This window comes from Lissotriton helveticus, chromosome 7 (genome assembly GCF_964261635.1).
Source record: "Lissotriton helveticus chromosome 7, aLisHel1.1, whole genome shotgun sequence".
Lineage (NCBI taxonomy): Eukaryota > Metazoa > Chordata > Amphibia > Caudata > Salamandridae > Lissotriton > Lissotriton helveticus.
Genome location: NC_136068.1, coordinates 537,794,472 through 537,821,767, shown reverse-complemented (window position 1 = coordinate 537,821,767; position 27,296 = coordinate 537,794,472). Strand labels below are relative to the sequence as shown.

Here is a 27,296-nt window from a genome sequence, read left to right as displayed (position 1 = left end):
CCATCAACTGTAAGAGGCAGGCCACCAGACTTACCACTCATTTCATCACCTTGAATCACTCACCGACGTCATTTAAATGGACGGTCCTAGAGAAACCGTTCATTCCGTCCCACGTCACAAATGTGAGTAATTTCCTGCTTAAGAAAGAGCAAAAATGGGTTTTGACCCTTGGCACTGATCGTACAGGTTTGAACGATGACATACCCTGGTCTTCGTTCTGATATAACCACCTGATTAATATTCTTCTGTGTGACCAAGATTTAAATGTGCAAAAAAACGTATTCTGAAAATTTGCGTTTCAGTGGTTAATCCAGTATCACCAAGTAAAATGCTACCTAACCTTTGGTGACCATTTAACATCTGTTGGGCGTCTATTACCATTTGAAGTCGCAGAGGTGCGTAGGTTAGTTCTATTGCTAATAGCGCGCAGATATTACCCTGGCAAACACTGAAGTTCGGTGTCTTTGCCGTTTATTTACCAACCATCTCTATAACAACGCGGGGGCTGCACGCTATTGGCCGAATCCCTCTAGCGCTGACCCAATCACAGCGCGGTTGGCATCGCTAGCGCGTGACGCGGCATCCTTGCGCGTCACATGGCTATGTTGTCCAATCAGACACAACTAGACAAAATAGCGGGGAAACAGACTGCCGGCACCTCCCCAGACGGCACAGATGCCGCGTTGAAGTACCGACGGAGAGGTAAGGCTTCCGTGAATGCATTGAGCATGTATTCTTTCTTCTTTTGCTGGCACCCGCATTACTACAAGGCGCAGCATCCCTTTTGATAACATACACAGAGCGATAATGTGGCGAAATGGTTCTACCTCACGCCACATCGCTAAAATGCTGATATTTGTCTCGGGGCTCTTTAACCAACGAAGGGTATTACAGCTACCACAAGTATGTATGCAAGTGGTAGCACTGTCTGAGGGCATATGTTCTTCACTAATACGATAGCCCCTTATAACATACAGAATGCTAAGTGCTAAGAGCAGGCTTAATACTATGGAATAATCCCATGTCCCATAACAGGGTTGTTTACAACTTGAGATCCAGATGGGCACAATGACTGAACAGGCTGAGAGCGGGTATGACATCAATTGTACCGTTCTGCTTTGTCACACGACTACACCATCATATTCTTGTGTGCACCAGCCTTAAACTAAGACAGTATGTCTCGGCTACGAATGAATCTTTTGTTGACATTTTGGTGAGTGATTCAGCTGTTGCATTTATTCACCTTTTTCAGAGCGATGCTTCACCTATGTCCTGAGCCGCAGCCAGGTGGGGTGAGGTCTTTACTTCTTACAAATCAGGTAAGAAGTCGTATGTGAAATTTGTAAAAGTTTCAAATTCTAATAGAACTGGTTGACACTAGTATAATACAGTGTGCAGTGGTTGTATGTCTTGGATATAGACCTCACCAATGTTGAGAATGATCGATGGTGGACAAGGCAGTTTATTGTGGACAGGTGGTGGGTAATGTACTTATGCCATGCATTTCTTTTTCAGTCGAATACTGAATTCGTAAGAGGTATCGGAACGAGTACACCTAGAAGGTTCAGGTGACATTTAAAACAATAACTAAGTCGTTCCTTGTATTCTTATTTTTATAGAACACAAATCTTCTCACTATAGGTTTTTTTTTTGTTTGCAGTAGCGTCATTTCTAGGTCCTGAAGAAAGCAAGGCCAGAGGGCCACTTATTGCTGAACCATGTCGACCACGTTCCACCGCTAGACAGTTTATAAATTTTCCCTGTCTTGGCTATTTTTTAACCTTGGTGTCGGGAGCTATACCTTAATAAAACATTTTTGCTCCTCAAACCAATTTTACTCACTTTCCTTATTACTATTGGTATTACTTTTTCCTAGCACTGCACTCTTTTTTTACCCCGTCAGCCACGTTGTTAGTACATATCTTTCTAACTCTCAACGACCATGCCCTGACCAACAGGAGGGCTAGTCCTTCTCTGTTAGAGAAGAGAACAGGTGCGTTGTCTGTCCTCGGAGCCCCAAATGATGAAGGGCGGTTCCGAGTGGTGACTGATGGGTGCCAGAGACCGGACGCAAACCTGACCTGGCTATTATAACTTTCACTGCTTGGCTTTTGGTAACCACCTCTGTTCATAGTAATCACCTGTAGGAATCTGACCTTCCAAACCTAAACAGGAGCGGATTACTTGTGTTAACACCTTTACAACACAGTCAAACCAAATACAGAAAATTGTCAAAAGGCATTGGACAATTCTGAACACAGGTACAGATACAGAAAGGTTACCACCGCCTCTATTTGCATTCAAACGGGGACAAAATTTGAAAGATCAATTGGTCCACACAAGACCAAAAACCAACATTCCCCGGGCAATAGGGACCCTGTGGGACATGCCTGTGGTCACAGGCCATCATCCCTGCGGCAACTGCGCAGCATGTCCCCATTGGCAGCCTCGACCCATATTGATATTGGCACAATGCGTCCATGGCAACAACGACGGTTCACAAATTGCAATAGCGAGAACCTCATTTATTTAATCACATGTCCCTGCAGCATGAAATACGTAGGGATGACGACGCGCAAAATAAAATTGCGGATCTCGGAACACAAGAGTTCTATCAGACGTACAAAACAGGCGACAAGACTAACTAATCATTTTATAGAAGTGGGACATCTGCCCACCGAACTAAGATGGACGGTGATCGAGCAACCGCTGATTCCTCCTAATGTGACTGATATCAGCAACTTTTTATTCAGGGAAGAGCAAAAATGGGTATACAAACTTAATTCAGACAAAAGTGGATGAAAGGAGAATATCCCGTGGATGGCACTGTAAGTACTTGTGGTACATCTGAAATACTATTAGATGTGGATATGCTGATCAATTTACCACATTTCACTTTATGATCAATTGAGACACTGCCATCTAGCTGCTTTACCCCAATACGTGTTCTCTAAGGTTTGTGTGTATTGGATATCTAGTAACAACATCAAGAAATGCGTTTTTTTAAAGACGCTGATGTTATGCATCTCTTACTTCCTGTGATGAGATCCATTATTAGGATCAGCACTTATGTCCTGATTTAAATAATATGATGCGTTATAAACTCCAATATGACCACTGTAGTAACAAACCTAATAACTATGATGACTCCAGAATACGTGTTATGAGAATAAGAATGATCGTGATCACACATTCCGAGGGAACTACATTTCCCAGCAGTCTTTGCCGTCGCGGGTGTATGACGCAATAGAAACGACAAGCTTAGCCAGGAAACGGTATCAAAACATCGATCTGAGGGCTGCTCGGATACCTCCCCGAACAGCCCAGAGGGAAGTCCGGAGAATCGACGGACAGGTCAGTGGCAGAGGGAATAATGATTTGAGGTGTATTCTTGTCGGCCGTGTGAACGAGCTGCGAGGGCTTTTGGAAAGCTGGTTGTCTCGCATGCACGATATGTGCAAGCACCGCCCTGGCCAAAAAAAGCTCAGTCCATCAATATGGGGCATAGCAGGGCAAAGTTACGCTGATTATACATACTGACAGCTGATGTAATTTGATTTTACTAACAGGAAAATGGCAGTCCTAACTTAAAAACTTCTGCCAGAATTATACCATTGCACCTATGAAATCGATATAAGCAACAAAATAGTGTTAACAGATGGAATGCATGAGGTGATGACATTTATGCACCTTTCTGTTTTTGAGGTCCACGTGTTTTAGTATCGCTAGTGCAACCTTACCTGGTTGTATCTAACTCTGTTCCTCTCTACTTGAAATAGGGACAGATTATTCCTTATGTTGAGTACGGATCTGATTAAGATATTTTGAGGAATGTCAATGAAATGGTTTCTCTACCTAGAATGAGATAAGATTTCTTTACACTTTCTGGTTTTAACGGAATTGAGACACTCCGAGATAAGGCAATGAACTGGCTCTACTTCTGATAGCTGTGTGATGTTAGTAACTATATGTTCGTGTGTCACTGTGTCCCTTTTGTTTATATTTGTCCTCTAGAGCGGTGCTCCATTTACCTGCGCTGTAGCCAGGTGAGGTGGAGTTTTTTTCTCCTACCACTTAGGTAAGTGAGTATACACACTAAATGTATTTTGAGTCCCATATGGATATCTATCGACTGAAGATGAACATATAAGGGGCTCTCCTTATGATGATTGCTTTAACATATATTGAATGCAGCAATTTAACCATGACTATATGTTATGTGTTTTTCTTTCTATGTATCCGTCTTTGTATTCTTAGTAGGAGGATGAAACAATTATCATACAGGTAACCCTTTTGCCTTTTTAAAGTTCAATAGCAGTAGCGTAATGGTCCTGAAGAAGCAGTAGGATACGTTTGGATCCATTCAATCTGCAGAAACATGTCGACCTTCCATTCTTTATAGTGGTTATTTGTTAGATCCACTTCGCACTTTTTTATTAATTTGGGAGCACAAGAGGACATAATAAAGTTTTTTCCTCTTGACTATCCAATTTTATCATCGTTTGTAAACTCACTGGTTCACTCACTTTATTCACACTTTTGGCACTGCTTTATCAGTCAGACACCCCATACAACAGTTATTTTGGGTCCCACATGATAGGTCAACTTGTAGTGATCTGTCAGCCATTTGTGGGTATTCCACTCTACCTCTTTGGTACAATAAGATCCCAGATGATGTAGGGCGGATTCGGTGTGGCGACTGATGGGAATCTGTTTACATTGAATGTATACCCTAAATGTGAAAGTATCAGCACAAAGCATTAGTAAAATATTGGCAATAGGTTCTCATCTGTGAGAAAGCTACACATATTGCTACATAATTTAGGGAAGCATGCTAGAGAGATATATGACAATCTGCCTGACGTTGTTAGCGAGAGCAGTAGTGGAGGTGTGGATGGTGATGCTCCACCTGACGTATATCAAGTTGCTTTGATAAAATTAGATGCTCAGTTTGGGAAGAAAATTAATGTGGTGTTGGAGCGACACAAATTCTTCTCCAGGTCTCAAGGGAAGTATGAGAGAGTGGTGAATTATATAGCTGTACTTAGAGGCCTACCTTCCACCTGTGATTTTGGAAACCTTACCGATTCACTGATTAGAGACCAATTGGTTTGATATACATCAGATAAAAAGATACAAGAAAAGTTGTTAGCAGATGCCCCAGATTTGAAACAGGCTGTGGATATAGCCAAGAGCATTGAGCACACAGCCTTCTGCATGATTGAGATGAAGGATGCTGTTGAAGTGAAGCAAGTGTATGAAGAAGAAATACTGAAAGTATCCACAAAGCATGATAAAAGCAAAAATATACCAATGGGAAGTTCTGTTCTAAGGTCTGAAACCCAAAAGTTAAAATGTTTCCGTTGTGGCAATCCTAACCATCTAGCAAATAATTTGAAGTGTCCAGCAAGGGGAGTTATATGTAGAAAGTGTAACAAACTGGGGCATTTTACCAAAGTGTGTCATGAAATGAAGAAAGAAGTGACCCATGTTATTTTTGATGAGGATGAACCTAGAGGTGACATAGTATTCCAGGTTAATGAACTTCTTGAGAGCTCTGATTGTAATTACCCTGAGTGCGAGATTTGGCTTGACAATGTATCCTATAAGGTATATGCTGATTCTTGTTCACCTTATACACTCATAGATGAGACCACATTCAAGGCAAGATCTGTTGACAAAAAGTATGAGCTATTACCTCCAGACATCAACCCAGGAGGATACAACCGTGACAACATACCCCTTGTAGGAATGGTCATTATGCACATCAAATTCAAAGATAGAGTCACCGTGGGCAAAGTGTACTTAACCAAGAAGGGATCGTGCTTACTGGGGTGGAAACATCAGAAAGACCTTGGCATCAAGTTAGATCCCAATGCCTCCGAGCCAGTGTACTTGGTGGAGCAACCAAGCATAGATACGGATGTGTGTGAGGAGTTCCCCGAGGTATTTTCCAATGAGTTAGGTCTGCTGAAGGGTTTCCTCCATAAGATAAAGTTGAAGAAGCACAGCAATCCTACTGTATATAAAGCTAGATCTGTACCGTTAGTGGTGAGAGATTCCCTGAAAAAGGAACTGGAGAAGTTGGAATCCATGGGGGTAATAGAAAAAATCGAGAACTCAGAGTGGCTCGCCCCCATTGTGGTAGCTACAAAAGGTGGTGGCAAAGGGATTTGTTTATGTGTGGATCTCAGGGACCTCAATGCTAACATCTGGGTAGAGAGGCATCCCCTCCCAATAATAAATGAGATGCTCAGCGTGTTAAAAGGTGCAAAATACTTCAGTGTTTTAGACCTCTCGGCGGCATACCACCAGGTTGCCCTCCATCCTGAGTCTAAAAGCCTGACTTCCTTTATTATGCCTTTTGGGGCATACCAATACAACCGGATGCCATTTGGGTTAGCATCTGCGGCTGCTGTATTCCAACGCATTATGGAGAATATCTTAGATGGTCTTGGAAAAGTCTTGTGCTTTCAAGACAATATACTGATTTATGGAGACTCAGAAAGTGAGCACAACATGAACCTGAGAGAAGTTTTGAGAAAGTTGAGTAAGGCAGGCTTTACCACCCAAAAGGACAAGTGCAAGATAGGGGTGAGGACTGTGACTTACCTGGGACACACCATTTCAGGAGAGGGAATTAAGCCTAAAACTAACCTGGTGGATGCAGTGATATTAGCTCCTGCACCCTCTAATAAGGATGAGCTTAGATCCTTCCTGGGTTTGGTGGAGTACATGACGAAATTCATAGAACATTTTTCAAGTCATACATGCTCAATGAGGGAACTCTTGAAGAAGGGTAGCACCTTTGTGTGGAGTTCAGAGTGCCAAGAGGAGTTCAAATATGTAAAGTCAGCCATTGCCAAGGCGCCCACATTAGGCATGTTTGATCCCAATGAAAAAACCACACTGACTACTGACGCAAGCAGTAAAGGCCTGGGGGCATCCCTCACTCAAATGGTTGGTGGATGTGAGAGAATAATTGCTTTTGCTTCTAGGGCGTTGAAAGACCCAGAGTCAAATTACTCAACCATTGAATGGGAAGCCTTAGCGTGCTATTGGGCAATAAATCAATTAAAATTCTTCCTGTGGGGGATTCCCTTTACCCTGAGGACCGACCACAAGCCACTAATTCCATTATTCTCTAAAAAAAAACATTGAGAGGGCCACTCCACGGATTTCAAAATGGGTGTTGGCGTTGCAAGGTTACAATTTCACCATGTGTTATGTGGCCGGTGAGAAAAACACTATAGCAGACTGCATGTCAAGATTGCCGGTACATTGTGAGGACAACTGGTGCAGTCCACCAGAAGAGGTAATTCTTGCAGTAGAACACCCGGCCATTAGTAAGGAAGAGTGGGAGAAAGAATCTCAAGATGACCAATTGTTAAGGGAATTGAGGAAATTAATCGAGAAAGGGTGGCCTGAGCAAAACAATGAGTTGACAGAAAACCTCAAACCATATTGGGCATTAAGAAATGAGTTATCCAACATGAATGGTCAGGTGTGCAGAGGAGATAAAGTCATTCCTCCCGGTAACATGAAGGACAGGATCATAGCATTAGCACATGAAGGTCATCCAGGAAGGAGCATGACCAAGAGTAAGATCAGACAACATTATTGGTTCCCCAAGATAGATGGGTTGGTGGAGATCACTGTAAAGGACTTTGAGGCATGTGGAAGGTGTGACAAATCCAAGGTAATACACAAAGCACCACTCATTCCGGTGGGGGTACCGACTAAACCTTGGGACAAGCTGGGAATTGATAATATAGGCCCCTTGAACCTACTTAACACCAACCAGAAGTTTATGTTTGTAATCATTGATTACCACTCTCATTGGATCAGTACCAAATTTGTATCTTCTATAACTACACGAGTTTTAATTGAATTTTTGCAGGAAGTGTTCGCTATGGAAGGTATACCGAGCACCCTGGTGACAGATAACGGGGTTCAGTTTACGTCAGATGCAATGAAAGAATTCTTATCTGAGTTGGCCATTTCACATATAAGAACTCCTTTTTACTGTCCAAAAGCAAATGGAATGGTAGAAAGGGCAAATAGAATGTTGAAGAACTCTATTCAAATGGCTGTTACAATGCATGAACCTGTAGAGGAAGTAATAAGGAAGACACTATGGTCTTATCATTCTTCCCCTAATGCTGTGACAGGAGTATCTCCTTTCGTATCCCTTAAATGGAGGAATCCAGGATCTAAGCTCAACCCAAACTGGTTAAATGGAGGTGTTCCGGTATGGGTGGATAGAAATTCTGTGAGAGAGAAGGTGGATATACATCAAGCTGATTACAAAACCAAATACGACAAGAAGTGGGGCACCACTAGCAGGAAGTTCTATGTTGGACAGTGGGTAGTAATCAAAAGACCTGTTATAGGACGTGCAAAAGTGTCCTCCTTCTCCAAACCAGTGAGACTACAGCGTGTGAACAATAACTCGGTGGTTCTGGAAGATGGAAGCACATGGAGCATAGACAATGTAAGTTGCTGCCCTGATGTGTGTGTTCCAATGGCTGGAAGTAAGGAGAACCAAGAGCATGTTCTCCCGGATATTCAAGCAGCCAGAGAAACTAGGGTGCGTCAGCCACCATGTTGGAAAAAGGACTATGTGAAATAGATCTGTTCTAGTATACTGTGCCTCCCCTGGAGGTTTTGTTCTGCATCTTTTGTTAATTCCTTACAGAGGGAGATGTGTTGTAATATCCTTCTGTTTATTCTCACTTGTTATGGTATATCCCACTCACCCCTCTCCCCAGCGCGTTATTAAACTGACCCATGGAATGTTGGTGGGGCGTTTGTGTTAGAACGTTGTGTGAGGCTGGCAGCGCAAAGACCAAGACGTGAATAAAGCTGCTCTTCTTCTACCTCTATTGTGGCAGTGATTATTCTTACACATAGATTGTTGAGGGAGCCTTGTTACAGGGCAGGAAGAAAGTGCTGCAACGTGCCACATTAACAGCTGCTAGGCCTCCCAAGTCAATGTGTGATGTGCTACTCCAGGCAAGTTTTCTTTTTGATTTCTGGAACTTTTAGTCTTGTTTTAGTTTTATACTAGAATAACCAGGATTAGAAGTCCCAAAATACAAAGAAAACAACCTGGAGCAATGTAAATGTAAATGTTTGTATTTTATATAGCGCACTTCTACCCGGAGGCCTCGTAGCGCTGTATTCATACCGCTGCGGAACCCATCCTGGCTTTCCTGTGAAATGTCCACTCCTGGGCACCCCCAAGGTGAAGCCAGGCATCCACAGCGCTGCTGGGGCCGTTGTGGAGATTAAGCAAGCTATTGCCCAGAGTCACAGAGTGGGACCCATGATTAGACTAGGCACCGAGGCGAGAATTATCAGGTCCGGGGAAATTGAGCCCAAGACCCGCCGAGGCGGGAATCGAACCCTGGTCCCGGGCCAGACCTCTGCATCAGGGTCTGCCGCTCTAACCATTGAGCCACACTTTTCCTAGCAGCATATTACAATTGGCAGGGCTGCTCTTCCACTAGTCACAAGGAGCCAGAAGCTGCTGGCAGCCAGCCACTACTAGCTGTAGAGCCCTGGGGCTAGTCCTTAATTTGTGCAGGTATTTAGAATTGGCAGTATAATTGCCTCTATTTTATTTAGATGTAATGACCAAAAACATACTCATATTTACTTTTAATTATGTGAGCAGTGTAATATAGCATTTACCACTATTTGTTTGCACACAATGCACCCTTGTGTCCAAAGTGAACTAGAGGAGGAATTTTGTGCTGCAACAATAGACCAAAATGCAACAGGTCATAAACTGCACCGACCAGCAGCAATTCATGCTCTCTAAGATCATTGTTCCTGTCCTCTTGCAGTAGGATGCTTACCCCCAAATTACGCTTAATTACTCCAGCAGGCAAAATTTTATACCAGAGTAATTAACACTTCTGGCAGAACTAATGAAATTAACCTGTAACAGTACGAAACGAAAACAGTAATTGTGGATATCAGTCTGGTAGCTGAGGTGTAGTATTAGAAGATTATTTATTTGTCTTAGTTGCAGGTAAGTACATCCATAGCTTTGTCCAACATCCCCTAATTCAGCCCTACCAGGAGAAGTCTCCCGTCTGCTCAGCCCACGCTCCAACTCACTCACCTCATCTCACAGGCACCCTAGACATTCTGTCGCATCATCACCACTCCAACATCCCACACAGCACATTCACACTGGCTGAGCAGCAAGGTCCAAAGCGACAGGGAAGATGTATAGATAAATACACTAGATATAACAAACCCCCCCCTTATAAAACACATAAAAATACACTAATGCAAGGTGGTATAAAATATTACATGAAGGAACATGCAAAGAGATAATAGGCAAAAAAGTTTTAAAATAAGGAGGCACAAGTTGAAATCAAAACTAGGCAGCCTTAATATTCGGCCGTCCTGGCATTCAGTAATGCTGTGATGGTCTCCTAACTAACACCTTTTGGCCCTGCACTAATAAACACAAAAAGTGATTGGACCCCAAACCACTGATAGGATATGGCAGTAATAGATTTTTGATACAGATCTTCACTCTGAACTGGTCTTTTTTTCATTTGGTGGCTGCCTCCGGAGTGCCTTCCATTGTTTGGGCAGGCATGCCATTTTAAATGATGATGAAGGATCAAAAAAACACATTTGGACTTTGATACTGGCACACTGACTCTGGGTCATTGATTTCTCCCTGTTAATGTTTCACTATCAAAGCTGGTGCCCCTGTTTCCCTATCTGCCCACTGTCAAGGCACCAGAGTCAGTGGGCCAGCGTCAAAGTCCCAATGCTAGTTCTTTTGAGTCATAGCCCATGTGCCAATAGCAGCATCCCTATATCAGTGTCTGTGACAGTTCCTCATGTCATGTTCCAGTGTCTGTGTTCCCAGGCAGTGTCATTGTGGAGTAACGCTTGGAATGTTGCAGAACTCAATGGCCATGTTAGTTTCTAAGTGACAGTATTAAACCTGTGTTGCTAGAAGATGTCCATGTATCAGTAGCTCAATGTTAGTGACTAATGTCAGCAAACAGAGATCAGTAGTGCAGTATTGTGTCCCTCCAATCAGTGCATTAGTGTCCCGTGCAATTTAATTGTCCTGTGATTGTGTCAAAGAGTCAGTATTTTAGTGTGAGTACCATAGTCTCCCTATTTCAACCTCCCAGTGCCATTGCCAGTTGCCATAGTCCTGGCATCACAATCTGCTTTACAGTTTCACTATTTCTAAGTCAAAATCTTCATGTCAGTGTTGGTTCTACTATTTCTGTGAACCTGTGAATCTCCCAGTGTATCCATGTTGCTGTGTGATTGCTAGAGACCCTATGGTAATGTTGGTGTTCCTGTGTCAATGCTTGTGACCCATGTCAGTGCTCCAGTTTAATTTTACCCGTGCCAAAATCTCCAGTCAGCATTGATGTCTCTGTGTCAGTGTTCGCATGTGCGTGTCTCACTTGTAGTATCCCAGTATCCAGTGCTTAATTAGTAAAAATATAATTGCCAGGGCCCTCTCTGGAAGCCACTTCCGCTTACACCACTCTTTGCCCTTGCCTGCACTGCAAATTGCAGTAGAATCACAACTACTAACAACAACAACTTTTGTTACGCTTTTCTCTAAATGAGACAAACACGGCCACCAAGTGTCAGACTGTGGTAAGTGCTGGTTTTGACAATTAGGTGATGGTGCTGAGCACCGGAAACCACTGGTTCAAACTAAGCACTGACAGTATCAGTGTCTCCATGTCAATGTCTTTGAGCATCCCGTTAGCATCCATATATCAGTACACTAATATCTTGTGCCGCCAGTCAGTGTCCCTATTTGTGTTACTGTACTGCTATTATGTCCAAGTATCAATATCCTTGTGTCCTGTTGTGCCTGTATCCCAATGAAGCCGCCACATGCCAGCAACCCTTTGTCAGTCTAGTGCCCCTTGTCAGTGCTCTACCGTCACTGTTTCAAGATCAGTATTGGTGCCTGTGCTTCATTGTCACCTGTGAACGTGACCTAGTGACAGTGTTGACTTGCCTGTGTCATTATTCTAGTGACAGTGGCTGTTTTCCTTTGTCCCACTGTTGGTATCCCCTTGTCAGTGTCCTAACTCCAGTCTACATTGGTTTCTCTGCCTATATCAATGTCCCTAAGTCAATGCTGTTGCTTCTATGGCAGTGGGCTAGTGACAGTGGTGGTGCCCCCTTGTATGGGGCACTGTCTCATTGTTTGTGACTCTGTGTCAGCGTTCTGATGTCAGTGTGAGCCTACACCTCATGTTAGTGTCCCAGCCTTGCATGTTCACGTGATACATGGATAGCGTTGACCTTCCTAAATATTACCTGAGAGTAGAAACCTGGTCTTTGCGTGCGATGTTTAACAACATTTCAATAGAGAAACATGACTTCAGTTGAAAACTTAAACAAAAGTATGACCTAAACATTTCATTACTAATAGGTATACTCTTCGAAAGCTTAGAAAAATTGTCAGCAACACCCGGGGGTATATTTACAAGCCCCTATCACCACAGGAAAGTCACTTTTTAGGACGTTCCTGTGGTGATAGGGGCTTTGCCTTGTTTACAAGCCAGCGTTAAGCCATGGCTTAACTATGCCTTGTAAATAAGGCCCCCTTTCGGGTTGTGCTTTGAAAGGGGAGGGCAATGGGTGTTGCTGTGAGCCTTCCACCACAACACCCATTGATTCTGACACTGCACCCTATCTACAAAGAAGACATACATAGGAGGCAGTGCCAGAATTAAGGCCAGGGAAAACCTGGTCTTACCCTGGCACAACGAGGAGAAATGTTTCATTTCTCCTCTTTTTTGCTGTTTTCATGTGTGCTGCGTTGTGCAACACACATGAAAATAGCAAAAGGCCAATGATTGTTTATATGCAGGAAGGTCCCTCTTCCTGCACTTACACAATCATTTTTAAAAAAAGCAGTTTTGCAACTTCTATGTGTGCCTCTTTGAGCAGCACACATAGAAGTTACAAAACAGCATTTAAAGATTAATGCATATGAGGAATGTTTCTTTGTTCAAACGTTCTTTATTTATTTTCTTCTTATGAACAGTATGCCAGGGCTCTGACTTATGAATGTACATCACCAGTTCCTTAGTATCTGCTGGTATTGGAATGATCCAAGCTTTGTAAATCATACAAGAATTGGGATACGTTTGTCTCTCTGGCAAAAGCACTTGTGCCGTCTGCTTCTGATAGTGGAATAATGGAATAAAGAACAATTGAACAAACAAAAAATGTCCTGATATGCATTAATTATATGCTGAGTGCTGATGCACCATGAACATTGCCGTTGTGCATGGAATGAAAACCTATGCAGAATTCTAAATGCTGTTTTTATGTAACTTTACATTTTGAGTGCTGAACCATTTATAATCATTTGATTGGAAATTGTTGTCCATTTGAAGTATAGAGAGGCTGTGCTTCAGGTTAATTGCACCATTGGAAATGTACTTTGCCCAATATTTCTGTTGGTTAGTGCGGTTTAATTATTACCTCAACCCCTCGCTCTTCTTATGGCATTTAACCCCTTCCATGCTGCCGTCGGACACTACCTGCCCAGTGCTGCCATCGGCCAAGGGCCGACGTGGCCCAGCCCGTTTTGCGGAAGTGCCGCACTTCCGCAAAATCGCGGGCGCATGAAACGGGTTAAAGATTGTTTATGTGCAGGAAGAGGGACCTTCCTGCACATAAAGAATCTTCCCCTGACCACAGTCACCCTTGCACTATGGGGCATGGGTTCCTGTGTTGGCACTAGGCTGCTAAGTGTAGCGCCATAGCAGGGGGTAACCAGGGCTGCACCATATTCTTGTAAATATGGTGAAGCCGAGCGTTTCTGAAGTGGCAATTGAGGCGTTAATCCAGGAAAGTTTATGCTTCACTCTGCTCCTTCCCTTGTACATTTCCTCCCCAGTGTCTCACAATGGAAAATAGTCAAGCATTCAGGGGACCTGTTGGAACTCTTTACTGGTACATTTTAACAATTACGGTCACAAGGGTATTCTTCCTTCTGTGGGAATAGTGTTTGCGATTGCGACTTCTGTGAGAAAATAACATCATGTCCAGCTTGCATTATATTCACCATCAAGCTGTGCAAATAGCTTTTGAATTTATTTTATGAAACACACTAACACATTCATGCAGGCTTTAGCATATGCATATGCATATGCATGTGATGAAGGGGTTGAGGACTAAAATGGAGAGGTCTAGTTATGTAAAAGTGAACCAGATTTGATGAGTATTTTAGGAATCAAAGCTTTAAAAAAAGTGTTGTATTAAATGGGGCAGATTTATAAAATTGTAGTTCTACACAGGGCACAAACAAAGGTTTCAACACTGTGTTAGGCTCGGGATAGTAAGCAGGGCAGAGCTTTATTTACTAAAAATAGCCTCCTGTTCTCTCTCCCCTTGTGGTGGGACATGGACAGGCTGCCAAGCACCATGCACACTCCGTTGGATAATGGTGCAAAGGCATGTGTGATGTCTAGCATAAGGTTTTTTTTTTTTGTAACTTTATTCATGATGTTTTTCAGAAACATACAAAGCATATACCCATACACCTTGACATCCGTAAAATCACATGTAAGAAATGACGATAAAATTGTGCAACAGTCTCCGTGAATGCATCACAATGTCCTGTCCGACCTATGGTGCTTCTAGGCGGCAACAGTATACCTGCAAGCATAGTGCGTCAGTGGTAAAAATGTTATTACATGAACAGGGGGATATCAGGAACATATCCATCCCATATATTATAGTCTCCTATACAAGTTCATTGTTAGTCAACAGTAGGGCATGCGTATATACCAAACTTCCAGTGATCCGGCGATCGGGAGTCATCTTCCATTATTCATGAACCATTCTCCGCAGAGGAATCGGAACCCCCTCCCACCTCATGAACGAGGTATGCATGAAGTGGCCCCCATATATCCCTTGGTCTAGAGGCTATCAGCTGTGTTTCCGCCTATACATATGTTTGTTCCTGGCAATATATGACATCACGCATCCATTCCTTAAACTTTGGGGCTCGTCCCCTACTCCAACTACATGCAACCCTGCATTTGGCTAAAAGAAGAGTAATATCAAGGAACTTTCTATACTGTTTGGGTATCTGTGCAGTATATCCCAATACCATAACCAATGGGTCTTTCGCCAGTGTGGTACCTAGCATGTTTTCAAGGGCTGCATGTACCTGCGTCCAATATTCCCACACCCTCGGACACTCCCATGCTAAATTTAGGAAGCCCGCACCAGGTCTCCCACACCTGTCGCATCTATCATGATCCGACAACTGAAACCTGAACTTCTTGGCAGGCGTGTAATATACTTGCTGCAGGAATTTGTAATGTATTACTTTAAACCTACAACTAGCCGATATATGTTCTGTTATCTTGCAACAGTAGCTCCACTGATCATCTGTCACCTCTACTCCCAAGTCCTCACTCCAATGCATGCTGGCAGAACCCTCTATACCCTGTCGATGCATGCGGATGCTCCTATATAATCCTGATACCACATGCTTCCCATCCAGGGAGCTAAGTAGGTAATGTAATGGACCAAAGATCTCTAGAATAACCACCTTCATCCCTTGCCTCAATCGTACATATAGAAAGGCATCTAAAGGCGTGGGTTGCGCTTCCCAAAATAATTGCTCCAGGGAACGGAACAAACCACCCTGGAACAGGTCTCCCCAAGTAAGAATATGAAGCCTCTTGCACATAGCCCGAAATCCCGCTTCCTGCAGTAAAACCATATTTGGGTGATATGTTAATGGGAGCAGCGGAGAGTATAATAATTGGGACCCCAGGAGATCCGCCATGCGTCTCCAAGCATCCACCCTGCTAGTTACCTTTGTGATCGGTGTCTCTATGGCACCGACAGGGCCATGTATAAGACCACTCAGTGAAACAGGATGTGCCAGTCAATCCTCAGTAGCCAATTGTGGCATGTATGGCGTGGGTCTAATCAAATGATACACATAATGTGCCTGCGCCCTAACATAGTATATTTCAGTCTAGCAACAGGTTTGTAATGTAAGTATGCCATTCCAGTACAAAACCCAATGCCCAGACAATTTGTGCAACATACCATTCATTGGATATACGTTTCTTGTTGAGTGCAGCACCCATGCATGCATGAAATGTTAGGTGAAGTAAAATAATTTGCGTCTGCTTCAAGGAGGTGTTATTTTTTGATAAACAGCCCGGTGTTGCTATCTTAGTAGATCCGGGTTTATATCAAAATACATTGGTGCTTGCACTGTAATGCTCAAGTACCACCCATGCAATTCTCCCTTGATGCAAAATAGTGCAAAGCTCAGTTTGTACCAAGAAAACAGCAGCTTTCCAGCACGTTTCACTAGAAAGTAAAAACCCATTCCCATGGTAAATTTGCCCCAACGTTTTTTCCTTTTTTTTATTTCAGTAGTATTTTATTGAAAATTATATTTACATGGTACAGAGGATATACAGGATATACATGGGAGATAACTGAGACAAGGAAGAGGGAAGAGGGGCCCCGGGGGGGGGACCGTTAGGTAGTGATTTGCCGCCATTTGTCCACTTTGTTCTCACTGCTTCTTCAGTTCCTCTTGGCAAACCCCCTTCCTCCTTGCTGAATTGTCCAATTGTCTTTTGTTCCCCCGGTGGCGTGGAGAGAGAGGTATAGAGAAGAAGAGTAGAGAGGGTAGAGAGTATAGAGTAGAGAGGCCCGGCTAGTTGGCAGAGTAGGCGATCATAGTAGTCTATTCAGTGGTGTCTTATCTTGTTTGGGGCTTGTTTCCCTGTTGTCTGTCTGGCGTTCAGGGTGGCTTGTGTGAGGACAGGTAGTTGTCCAACGAGAGCCACATTTCGCTTTTCTTCCCTGCGCTCAGTAGATTGTTGGATGTCATGTTGTCGGCCCCCCTCAGGAAAATGACCCAGTTAAACCAGGCTTTGAAGGTGGCTTTCGCTGTGTCTTTCCAGTTTGTTAAGACCGTCTTGACCGCGGCTGTGAGCAGGAGGTCAATCAGGTCTCTGTCCGTTTCGGATCTTATGGAGGGGTCAGTGTATCCCAGTGCTAGATGGTGGAAGTCAAGTGCTAGGGCGGCCCCTGTGACATCGTTTGCCAGTGTGTTGACCGATTCCCAAAATTTCCTGACCTTGGTGCAGTGGAAAAGGAGGTGTGCTAGGTCCCCTTTCTGATTGTTGCAGTTCCAGCAGGAGTCGTTCTCCCTAATGCCCATGGCCGCTAGTCTGGCTGGGGTCCAGTAGGCCTGGTGCAGCAGCCAGAATTTTGTCTGATCTAGTGTTGTTGTCACCTTCCTTCTTGATGTGGATGCCCAGAGGTCGGCGTTCTCCTTGTCAGTTAGTTCCCTCCCTGCCACTGCTCCCCAATGAGCGGTCGTTCTGTTATTGAGTTTAGAGGTAGTGGGGCTCAGGGCTTTGTACATGTGTGCTACTTGGTGTCCTGTTATGTTTAGGCTCGTGGCATATTGCAGTATTGAGGGTGTGTGATCAGTTAAGTTTGCCTTGGTAATTGCTACTCTTATCTTCAGGAAGTTATAAAGCTCTGCGCTTTCCAACTTGTGTTGTTCCTTGAGTGTGTCGAAGGTAGCTTGGGTCCCCTTATGCTGCAGCTGGCTTACTGTGGTTATGCAGTGTCTGTACCAAGTGGGCATGTCTAGTGTGTTGTTCCTGTATTTTATTTTAGGGTTGTGCCAGAGGGATTCTAGTTGCGTCTGCCTGATGCTGGTGTCTAGTAGCTTATCTATTCTTAGCAGGGCTCGCCTTGTGTTCCTTAGTACTGGGTTTTGTTCTATTGCGGGGTGTTTTGTTGCTGTGAGTAGGGCCATAGGTTCCATCCCTCCTAGAATCCTCTTTTCCAGAGAGAGCCAGGCCGGGGTGTAGTCCTTCTTTGGCGTTAGCCAATCCAGGCCCTGTTTTGCTATGCACGCTGTTTGGAAGAGCTGAAAGTTAGTTAGGTTAAGGCCTCCTAGTGTCTTGGGCAGTCTGAGCTTTTGAAGGCTGATTCTGGGTTTCTTCCCTCTCCAGAGGAATGTGTTGATTAGCTTGTCTAGTTTTTTGAGGAAGTCTGTTGTATTAGTTAGTGGTAGCATGCTGAGCAGGTAGTTGACCATTGGGGTGACCATCATTTTGATAGTTTCTATCCTCCCCCACCATGTAGTAAATTTTGGAGACCACCCCTCTAGTTTCTCCTTTATTTTGTTTAGTATGGCTTGTTCGTCCCGGTGCAATGTGGTGTGCAGGTCCCTCTCGAAGAGCAGGCCTAAGTATTTGATGGCTTTCCGTTGCCAGGTCAGTCCAGAGGACCCCAGCATCGTCTTGTTGGTGTGGATATTTAGTGGTTTGCACTCCGATTTTTCCATGTTCAATTTGTATCCTGATGCCTGGGCGTATTGATCTATAGTATCCATTAGGGCCGCGATGGATCTTTCTGGGTCCTCTGTTACGATGAGGACGTCGTCAGCATATGCTGCTAATTTGAAGGTCTCTCCCTCTATAGGTATCCCTTTTATGTCTGGGTTCGCTTGTATCATGCTCAGAAGGGGCTCTATGGCCAGTAGGAAGAGGGCTGGTGAGAGCGGGCATCCCTGCCTTGTTCCCCGTTCGAGGTTTAAGCGTTCTGACGTGCCTCCGTTCACTACTACGCGCGCTTTGGCTTCATTATATAGGGCCATTACCATCTTCCGAAAGTTGTGGCCTAAGCCGAATTTTTTCATGCATTCGTCTAGGTACCGCCATGATACCCTGTCGAAAGCCTTTTCGGCGTCTAGGGGGATCATGACCGCCGCGTTGCCGCCTTTTGCTGCGTGGTTGATTATGTGGCAGAGTAGCCTTGTGTTATCGTGTGACATCCTGTTCTTCAGATACCCCACTTGCGCGCAATGTATGAGGGACGGTAGGTATGCGTTGAGTCTGGTTGCTAGTATCTTCGCGTATATCTTACAATCTACATTTATGAGTGAGATTGGCCTGTAATTTTTGGGGTGTTGTGTGTCCTTGCCTTCTTTAGGGATTACTATGATGTTGGCCTCTGCCATCGACTGAGTCATCCGCCCCTTGAGTACACAGCTTGTGAATACCGATGTCATTGTTGGCCCTAGTGTGGCGATAAAGTGTTTGTAGAACTTGGCTGTGAAGCCGTCTGGGCCTGGGCCTTGTTATCCTTTAAGCTTTTGGCTGCCGCTTCTATCTCCTCGCTTGTTATTTCAGTGTCTAGCCTCTCTCTTTGCGTTACCGTCAGCACTGGTGTCGTGATGCGATCTAGCAGGTCCCTCCCTCCATCTGCACTTAGTGTTCCGTCCTCCTTGTATAGCTGCGCATAGAAGTCTTTGAAGGTGTCAAGTATCCCTTTATTCGTCGTATGTGATTTGTTTGCCCTGTCTTTTACCGCTGCTATAGTGTGTTGTCTCTGCTTACCTTTGAGGTATGACGCCAGAGCCTTCCCTGCCCTATTGGCTGAGCATAGGTTTATTGCTTTGTATTTGTTGACCCAGGTCCCTGCCCTCTCACTCAGGATCTTGTTCAGTTCGTATTTTTTCTTTGTTAGGGTCGTGAGGGTGTTCCTGTCCTCTAAGTTAGCTATGTGTCCTGATTCTAGTGTCTTGATTTCTTTCTCCAGGTCTGTTATCTTCCTGCCTCTTTCCCTGTTCTGTCTACCTTTGATGCTCATTATCGTTCCTCTCACCGTGGCTTTGAGCGCGTCCCATAGGGTCTCCCTATCTATGTCTGTTTTGTCATTGTTTGAGAGGTAATCCTTTATGGCTAGTTCTATTTCAGTGCTGCTGTTTGTGTTTCCCAGTAGGCCATCATCAAATCTCCATCTCCTCGTTGGCCGTTCGTTGTGTTTCCCTGTCAGTGTTAGGCAGATGTGTGAGTGGTCTGAGATGGCCCTTGGGCCTATTTCCGTATGGTCTATGAGATGCGTGTGCGTGTCTGATATGAGGATGTAGTCAATTCTACTGTAGGAGTTGTGTGGGGTTGAGTAAAAGGTGTACTCTCTCTGGTCTGGGTTTTGCAGTCTCCATGGGTCTCCGAGCCTTAGTTTTGTACATAGGTTCCGCAGTGTGTTGCCCTTCTGTGTGCCCTGGCTGCGTCTCTGTGGGTGCCTGTCTATGGCTGGGTCTAGGACCTGGTTCATGTCTCCGGCCACTATTAGCAGCTCTCCTAATGGCAGTGTCTCCAGTTCCTTGCTAGTCTGCTCCCAGAATGTCTTATCCTCTGTGTTGGGGCCATAGATGTTTGCCACATGTATGGATTCCTCTCCTCTGAGCAGGCTGGTGACTAGTAATCTCCCCTCTGTGTCCCCTTTTGACTTAGTTAGTGTAAGTTTCGACTTTTTGCTTAGTATTGTTATCACCCCGTTTTTCTTGTTCTTTGCAGGTGACCCTATTACTTGACCTATCCATCTGGCCTTCAGTCGGTCTATGTCTCCCTCCTCTAGTCTTGTCTCCTGCAGGACATAGATGTCGCTCTTAAGCTTGGCCAGGTGGTCCAGGACCTTCCTTCTCTTAACTGGGTGGTTGAGCCCCTTCACGTTCATAGACACTATCTTGATGTCGGTCGTGAGGTTGTGGTCTGAGTTGTGTGTCATCTTTCATTTTGTCTGGATTGGCCATTCGTCTGGTTAGCTTCTGATCGTGTGCCTACCATGGTATCGTGTTTAGTCTTTCTCTGTGCGCTCTCTAGGGATAGGTGATAGATGTGATAAGATAGAAAAAGAGAAAAGAGTAGTATCAGCCCATGTGTGTTATCCTCGCACCCCCCTCCCCCTCCATGCCCTCCTCCCTGCCATCCCCCCACCCCCCCTTACTTGCATAGTGGGTGTGCGACAACAAAGTTCCTTTGCTCCGCATCTTCCCTGAGGTAGCTTGCTGGTTTCTTATTTCCTTCCGTGCCTCCTAGATCAGCGTTCGTCTGCTCGTCTGTTCTTTGGCCTTTAGCTTCCAGCCTTTAAGTCTCTTTGTCCCTTAAAAGTCAGTGTAACATATTGAGGTAGGCGTTGGTTGTTAACATACTGAGGTAGTTGGTGATGTTTAACTTCATTAGCCAGGGATGGTTAGGCCACGTTCTATGGTTGTGTGCCTCTCTCCGGGCTTGCTCTGCATAGTTCTCCTGCAGGAGCTGTGAGGTTTCCTCAGTCTGTTTTACCCTCATTGCTTGGTGACGCACTTCTTTTCGGGGCGCTCTGGCCCTGGCTTTGGTCTCTCGCCTCCATCTCCTCCGTCGGCGGTCCTCTTATGTATCTTCTCAATTCCTCTGGGTCCTCGAAAACAATTGATCTAAAGTTGTCCGTGATTTTAAAGCGAGTCGGGCCAGTGAAGGAGTAGTTTAGGTTCCTTTTTCGCAGAGCTTCTCTTATGGCTAGGAAGCCTTTCCTTGCCTCTACTGTAGTTTTCGAGTAGTCCCGTGTGAGTACAATCTTGCTGCTTGCCCATGTGAGGTTCTGATTCTTCCTGGCGAAGGCGAAGATCGCGTTGGTGTGATCCGCTCTTAGTGGGGTGCATATTATCGCTCTTGGCGGTTTCCCGGTGGCTGGTTTCCCTGCCGGCACCCTGTATGCCTTGTTGACCTCAAACTGCCTCTCAAAGTTTAGGCTAGTGAGTTTAGGGATCATGTCTTCTAGCATTGCTGCGCAGGACTTGTCTTTATCCTCCAGACCTTCTGGGACTCCCAGGATTCTGATATTGCTTCTTCTGGCTCGTCTTGCTCCGCTAGCTGCTTTTGTAGTGATTTGGTTATCCTTGTGTGCTCTTCCGTGATCTTGATATTTTTGCTTGTTACCTCTTCAACTTCACTTATTCTGCTTTCTGCCGTTTCTAGTCTTTTGTTTGTACTGTGCTGGTCAGCACGGATTGCTGTTAGTTCCAGCTGCATATTGTCTATTGTCTTTTTAGTCTCTCTTGCAACATCCTTGACTTCATTGATTCTTTTCAGTACAATTTCTAGTGTCGCTGTCTCTGTCTTTAGTTTAGCCGGGGACTCCAGATTGTCTTTCCTTAGTTTCTTCAGGTCATTTGCGTTTTTCATGTCTGCCATCTTCTGCGGCTGTGGTTTTCTCGGGCTGCGTGATTCACCTGCCTTCCTGGCGGTAGCTAGCAGCCTCGTTTTTGTCAGTTCTGCGGCTTGCACTGCGCAGTTGTAGCGGAAGCGACTTGGTATTTTGATACACCGGGTCTTTGTTTTTGCCCTGGCTCCCTCCAGCGTTTGCTTTGTCTCGTTCGCCTGGTGTGCCGGGTTAGTTGCCAATTCTCCCACCAGCTCTCCTTTTTGGCGCGTTGTTGTGAATTGTTGCGCCGCACACGGTGCACACGATGCCTTGCCTTCCTTTAATTATAGGTTTCGTTGTTTTGATGTGCCTGGACTTGCTTTTGTGCTTGCCCCTCCAGCTCTTGTCTTGCCTTGCGCCTTGCCCTCTATTGGTTGTTGTTTTCGGCTTTTTGCCTTTGCTCTGACTCTCCTGGCGCCTCTTGCTGTTTCTTGATTGGGGCTTTTAGTGTTGCCGCCCTTAGCCTGAGTTGGTTGGGAGCGTCTGATCGTGCTTCCTTGTGTAGGCCTTACCTATTGCCTATTCATCCCCTTGTTGCGTGATGTGCTGATGTGACCTGCAGCATTTGGGCGTTGGGAGAGCCTCCGTAGGTTGGTAGGCGTTGCCTCGTGTGTTTATGCCTTTATCTAGGTCTCCGGCGCTGTTCCTTATGAGCTCCGGCTCCAGCTCTGGCGCTGGCTGCGGGGGGGCTCGCGTGGTCTCCGTGTGTTTACCGCAGTTAGCGCACTCATCCGCTGCCTCGGGGTTCGCGCAGGCTCCTCCCCCCCCTCGTGTGGAGGGTTGCAGTTTGTGCAGTTTGTTGCAGTTTGCGCGTTTTTTCAGCAGTCTCTTGGGGCTCTTGGGCTCTTGGGCTCCTCCTCCCTTCTCCGCCCTCGTGCAGCGCTTGCCTTCTGTGCCTTCTGTGCGCTTCAGCGCTTCCTCCGGGGTCTCGCTGCCTCCTCAGCCCTCTCGTATAGGCGCTCGCGCGCTGCAGTGTTGTCTCGGGGGAGGGGGCGTCTTCATTCTTCCGCCTGACCTCGCAGCCCGTTTCCGCTTCCTCTTTCTGTGCTTGGGGCTTCCGCTTCCGCTCCTCCGCTTCCGTCCCTGCACTCGTTACCGCCCCCGGTACTTCCGGTCTCACCGGGCTCACCGGGCTGCCGCCACACAATGCTGGGACGTACTCGTTAGGTGCGTCTGGTTACGTTCCCTTTTCGATCGTTGTCTTCCTCTTTTCCGCCCCCCATTCTTCCCCCGTCGCCACGCTCTTTAACTTCTTCTCTCCTCTCCCCTTTCTTCCGCGCTCTCTGCGAACTTGAGCACAGGTTGCAAGCGCGACTCCTGGCTTGCCGCTTCGTTGATAGTGGCCCCTCCGCTTGGCTGGTTCTATCTCTGACCAGTCGCCATCTTGCCTTCCTCTCGCCTTGTAGTCTCCTTGGAGCCGGGCTTAGTTGTTGAAGCCTGTTTGGAGTCTCTGGCTTCTACTATCTTGCAGCCCTCATCTTCATAGTTCGTTGGTTCCTTTTTCCAGGTTTATACCTCGAGTTTTGGTTGGTTTAATCGCTTTTGTTCCCTCAGGTTTTGCGGAGCTACGGACCTAGACGACCATCTTCTTTGTCGTCCAAGCCACGCCCCCCCCAACGTTTTTTCCTAAAGAGAGAAGGAGACCCACTTCAAAAAATTGAAAGTTGACAAGGCATGCATTTTAGTGATGCATATATTACAGTAACTCATACTTCATTAAGATTATCTTCTTTATCACACTCATTTTTGTAAATGATCATGCAGGAGCAGTTTCACTTATGATTTGAAAATTAAGGAATAGGTTCGAAGTTTGTTTCCCAATGTACAACTGTTTATTGCTGAACACTGAGGTGAGAGACCTGTTAATACGATTTTGTTTTGAACACTTTCACTTGAACTTGACCTGTGAGCCCTGCCTGCTGCGAGTTTCATTTAGAAGGCTCCCATTATTAGTGGGGTGCCTTTCCAGTCCAGGCCCCTGTTTGGCCAGTCCATGACCCTGTTGGCTACATCACTGGTTTGATAAACCTGAGGAACAAGCTCTTGAGCTTGCTATAGCTGCACACCTTTCATTCAGTAATGATTGGGGGGCATATTATCAAGAAACGGCATTACAATTATCGCCGCTTCAGCGGCAGAAAACTGCAGCTAAAACGGCAATAATGGGCTTGATAATATGCCATCGTGAATTCCCATAGAAGCCCATGTTCTGGCGTGAACATGGGCTTCTATGGGAATTCTCAAGGGCATATTATCAAGCCCATTATCGCCGCTTTAGCGGCAGGCGGCGATGATTTTAGTTCCATTCTTGATAATATGCCCCTGGGTCCCTTAATCTAGTGTGATGTGCAATGATGGACACAAAGGTAATGCTCACAACCTCTGTGAATGCCATGAGACTCTCCATGCACATCACCTGTATCAGGAGGCAGATGGGTTTGTCATAGATATGATGATTGATAAGCTTTTTCCTAGGAAGAATTAATAGACCATTTGGGACCAAGTGGGATTATCAGAACTTGCCATCCATGGGTTTGATTAAAAGCATCCTTCTGTGAGTCGGATTCATCTAATTTATTAATTAAGTCACACCTACTCTCAAAACGATATTTGTGAATGAAGATGTAAGATCATTCTTTGTAGATGAAGTGGGTCATACTTAATAATTTACAAACACCCCATAAGTCTACTTCTCTCTGCACGTGTGTGTGTGCATGTACATATATGTAACTTGTTGGAGAGCTGGCATTAGAGAACAAAAGCAAGCAATGTAGAGATAGTTGCCTTTGTGTTTACTGACTAAGCATATCTGCTTTTTTACATGGTTGGACCAAAATGCACAAGTAACCAGACAGAGAGGAGAGGTTGTACAGAGGCCTCTGCCCTCCTTGGGCTTTGTACAGAAATATATAACAGGAGATATCAGGACAGGACCAAGAGCAGTGTATATTTTAGAGAGTCCTTCATTAAATGTATTCTATTTTAATGAACATTGTCTGCAAGACTAACCAAATGTTTTAATCTTAATGTTCTGTTCTCCCAACAGACTATGGATCCCCTCAAGGCACAACCTCAGGTAAGCAACCCATTCTACTCCTATTGCTCCATCACGTCAATGCAGTAATCCAAGAAATTTGATCCCCCTTCATCCATCTGACCATCAAATGATTGATCATCCTCTAGCATGCCACACCATTATTGAAAGTATTGGTTTGCTTTTCTCTCAAACTGTACGCTTTATGTAAACTCATTCCAAAGACCATTTACAATGGAATTATTCTGGTGTAAACTCTTTCCCATCTTTATCAATTAAAAATCCAACATTTTCAATATCCTCTGATATGAGATCCCATAGAGTTAGAATGCTAGTAAAATCCCCTTATTCAGGATTGGGGGTATTTTTACCTGTAACCTGTTCACACTTCTCAAACCAAATAAATGTTGGATGCCCAGGATTCATCTCAACTTTAGACAACCTGACTCCTTATTTCTTTGCATCATAACATGTATGATGTGTACATGTGCTGCACCTAGTGCCTCAGACGCTGCTGAGTTCTGACCATTACCCAGGATCCTGGAATCTTGGAATGATTCACCTTCACTTCCTTTACACATGTTCTTAGACCTTATCTCTCTCCATCAATTACACGTTTTATGGTGGTCAAAGTGTTGCTGGGCGGCTACCTTTAAATTTACTGTTATAATACACCTGAGGGATTTTCCCCTTTCAGAAGCTTCTCAAAACACGTTGAAGTCTTGACTTAGCAGGTGTTTGAAAGTTCACTATTTTAACTTTTTTACCCCTACTCCATTGGGTGGAGGCATAGCATTATATTTTTGCGTCTGTTATTATTCTCTATGGAACTTTTTAAATAAATACATTTTCTTTTGTGTCCCCGATAGCGTTGGAGTTAGGCCTTTTACTTCAGGGTAGTTTAGCAGCATGTACACTAAGGTAATCCATTCAATGATACACACCAAGAAGAGAAGGCCTTTGAATTTTTTTTACAATCTGTGTCTGGGGAAAACCCACAATATTTTAATACTGCCCTCACCCACAAGTTAGTAGCATGCTTCACTATAGGGCCGCTTCTACACCCTGCTGCAGGCAAACATACAGGGTGGAGCGCAAAACATTACTTTTTGAAAAAACAGTCTAGCGATCCATTTTTGCAGAGGCAGTGATTTAATTAAAACTATCAAGTAGATTACCCTCTATATTACTTTATTCCTGGGTCCTTCCTGATACGGTTAAAAAATGTATGTCGCTTGTATACTTAAAGAATTAAAGTCCGTGTCACCCTTTCTGCTTTATATCAACATGTGTCTTGCCAATTTCTCTAGCCCCCTAGGGGTCTATGGCATTCCTCAGAGTACAGATCCCGTTGTTTTACCTGCCAAAAATCTATTTTCTTAGTGAGGATTTTAGTGCATACTTAACTGTCCTAACACACTGGGAACTTCCTATGATAAAATAATATCCACATTAGTTTATATACATGTGAGCTATTAATCCGTGCATTATATAGGTTAACTCACCATGCCCCAGTGAATTCCCCCTTTCATAGATAAACCCCACGGTTCTTTTGCACATTCATATCACTGATATGGTCAGGAAGGACCCAGGAATTAAAAACATTGTGGGATTTCCCCAGACACAGATTGTAAAATACTTACCAAATTCAAAGGACTTCTCTTCTTGGTATGTGTAGTTAGACGTTTTTGAGGGGGGACTAGGGAAGGCTGTTTTTCCTCTCGTCCCTTTCTTTTTACAGTGTGAATAAATCTTTTTAATGAGGTTGTTCCTTTGAACTATTAAAGTCTCGAAAATATATGAGAAAGTGGCTTGCTCAGCATCAGAGTTTAAAGGATCAATTTAGCAGGATTAGCTTTTGTTACAAGTCAATTTTCTATTACTGCAATCTCCTCAGACCCTTTGTGGTGTAGCTGCCTGCCTATCTGAGGGATCGATCTGGGTTTTTCTTGATCGCATATCTGTCTTCAGGCAAAGTGGGACCTCACCTGTGATCTGTCAATTGGTATGCTTGGGTTTGAGTCTTATGGCCTGGTTGACCACATATCTCCGGCTCAGGATTGATGAGGCGGGAAATCTCGGGTGAATTTGACAGCAATGATACAGTTTTGATATTACGTGCACATATAACATGGTGGTCGCTGATATCGCACTTACCAACTTTCTCATTAATGTGTATAAATTTGTCATGGTGTAC

The 27,296-nt window shown here is 44.6% G+C and overlaps 1 protein-coding gene across 1 annotated transcript in view; it reads left to right on the top strand.

Moving 5' to 3' along the window:
* LOC144768725 (transmembrane protease serine 9-like) overlaps positions 1-27,296 on the top strand; it is a 1,077,753-nt gene that overhangs the window by 62,018 nt on the left and 988,439 nt on the right. Inside the window, exon 2 of the mRNA XM_078652600.1 lies at positions 25,112-25,141. Coding sequence (XP_078508726.1) covers positions 25,112-25,141 — 30 coding nt within the window. The remainder of the gene's footprint in view (positions 1-25,111; positions 25,142-27,296) is intronic.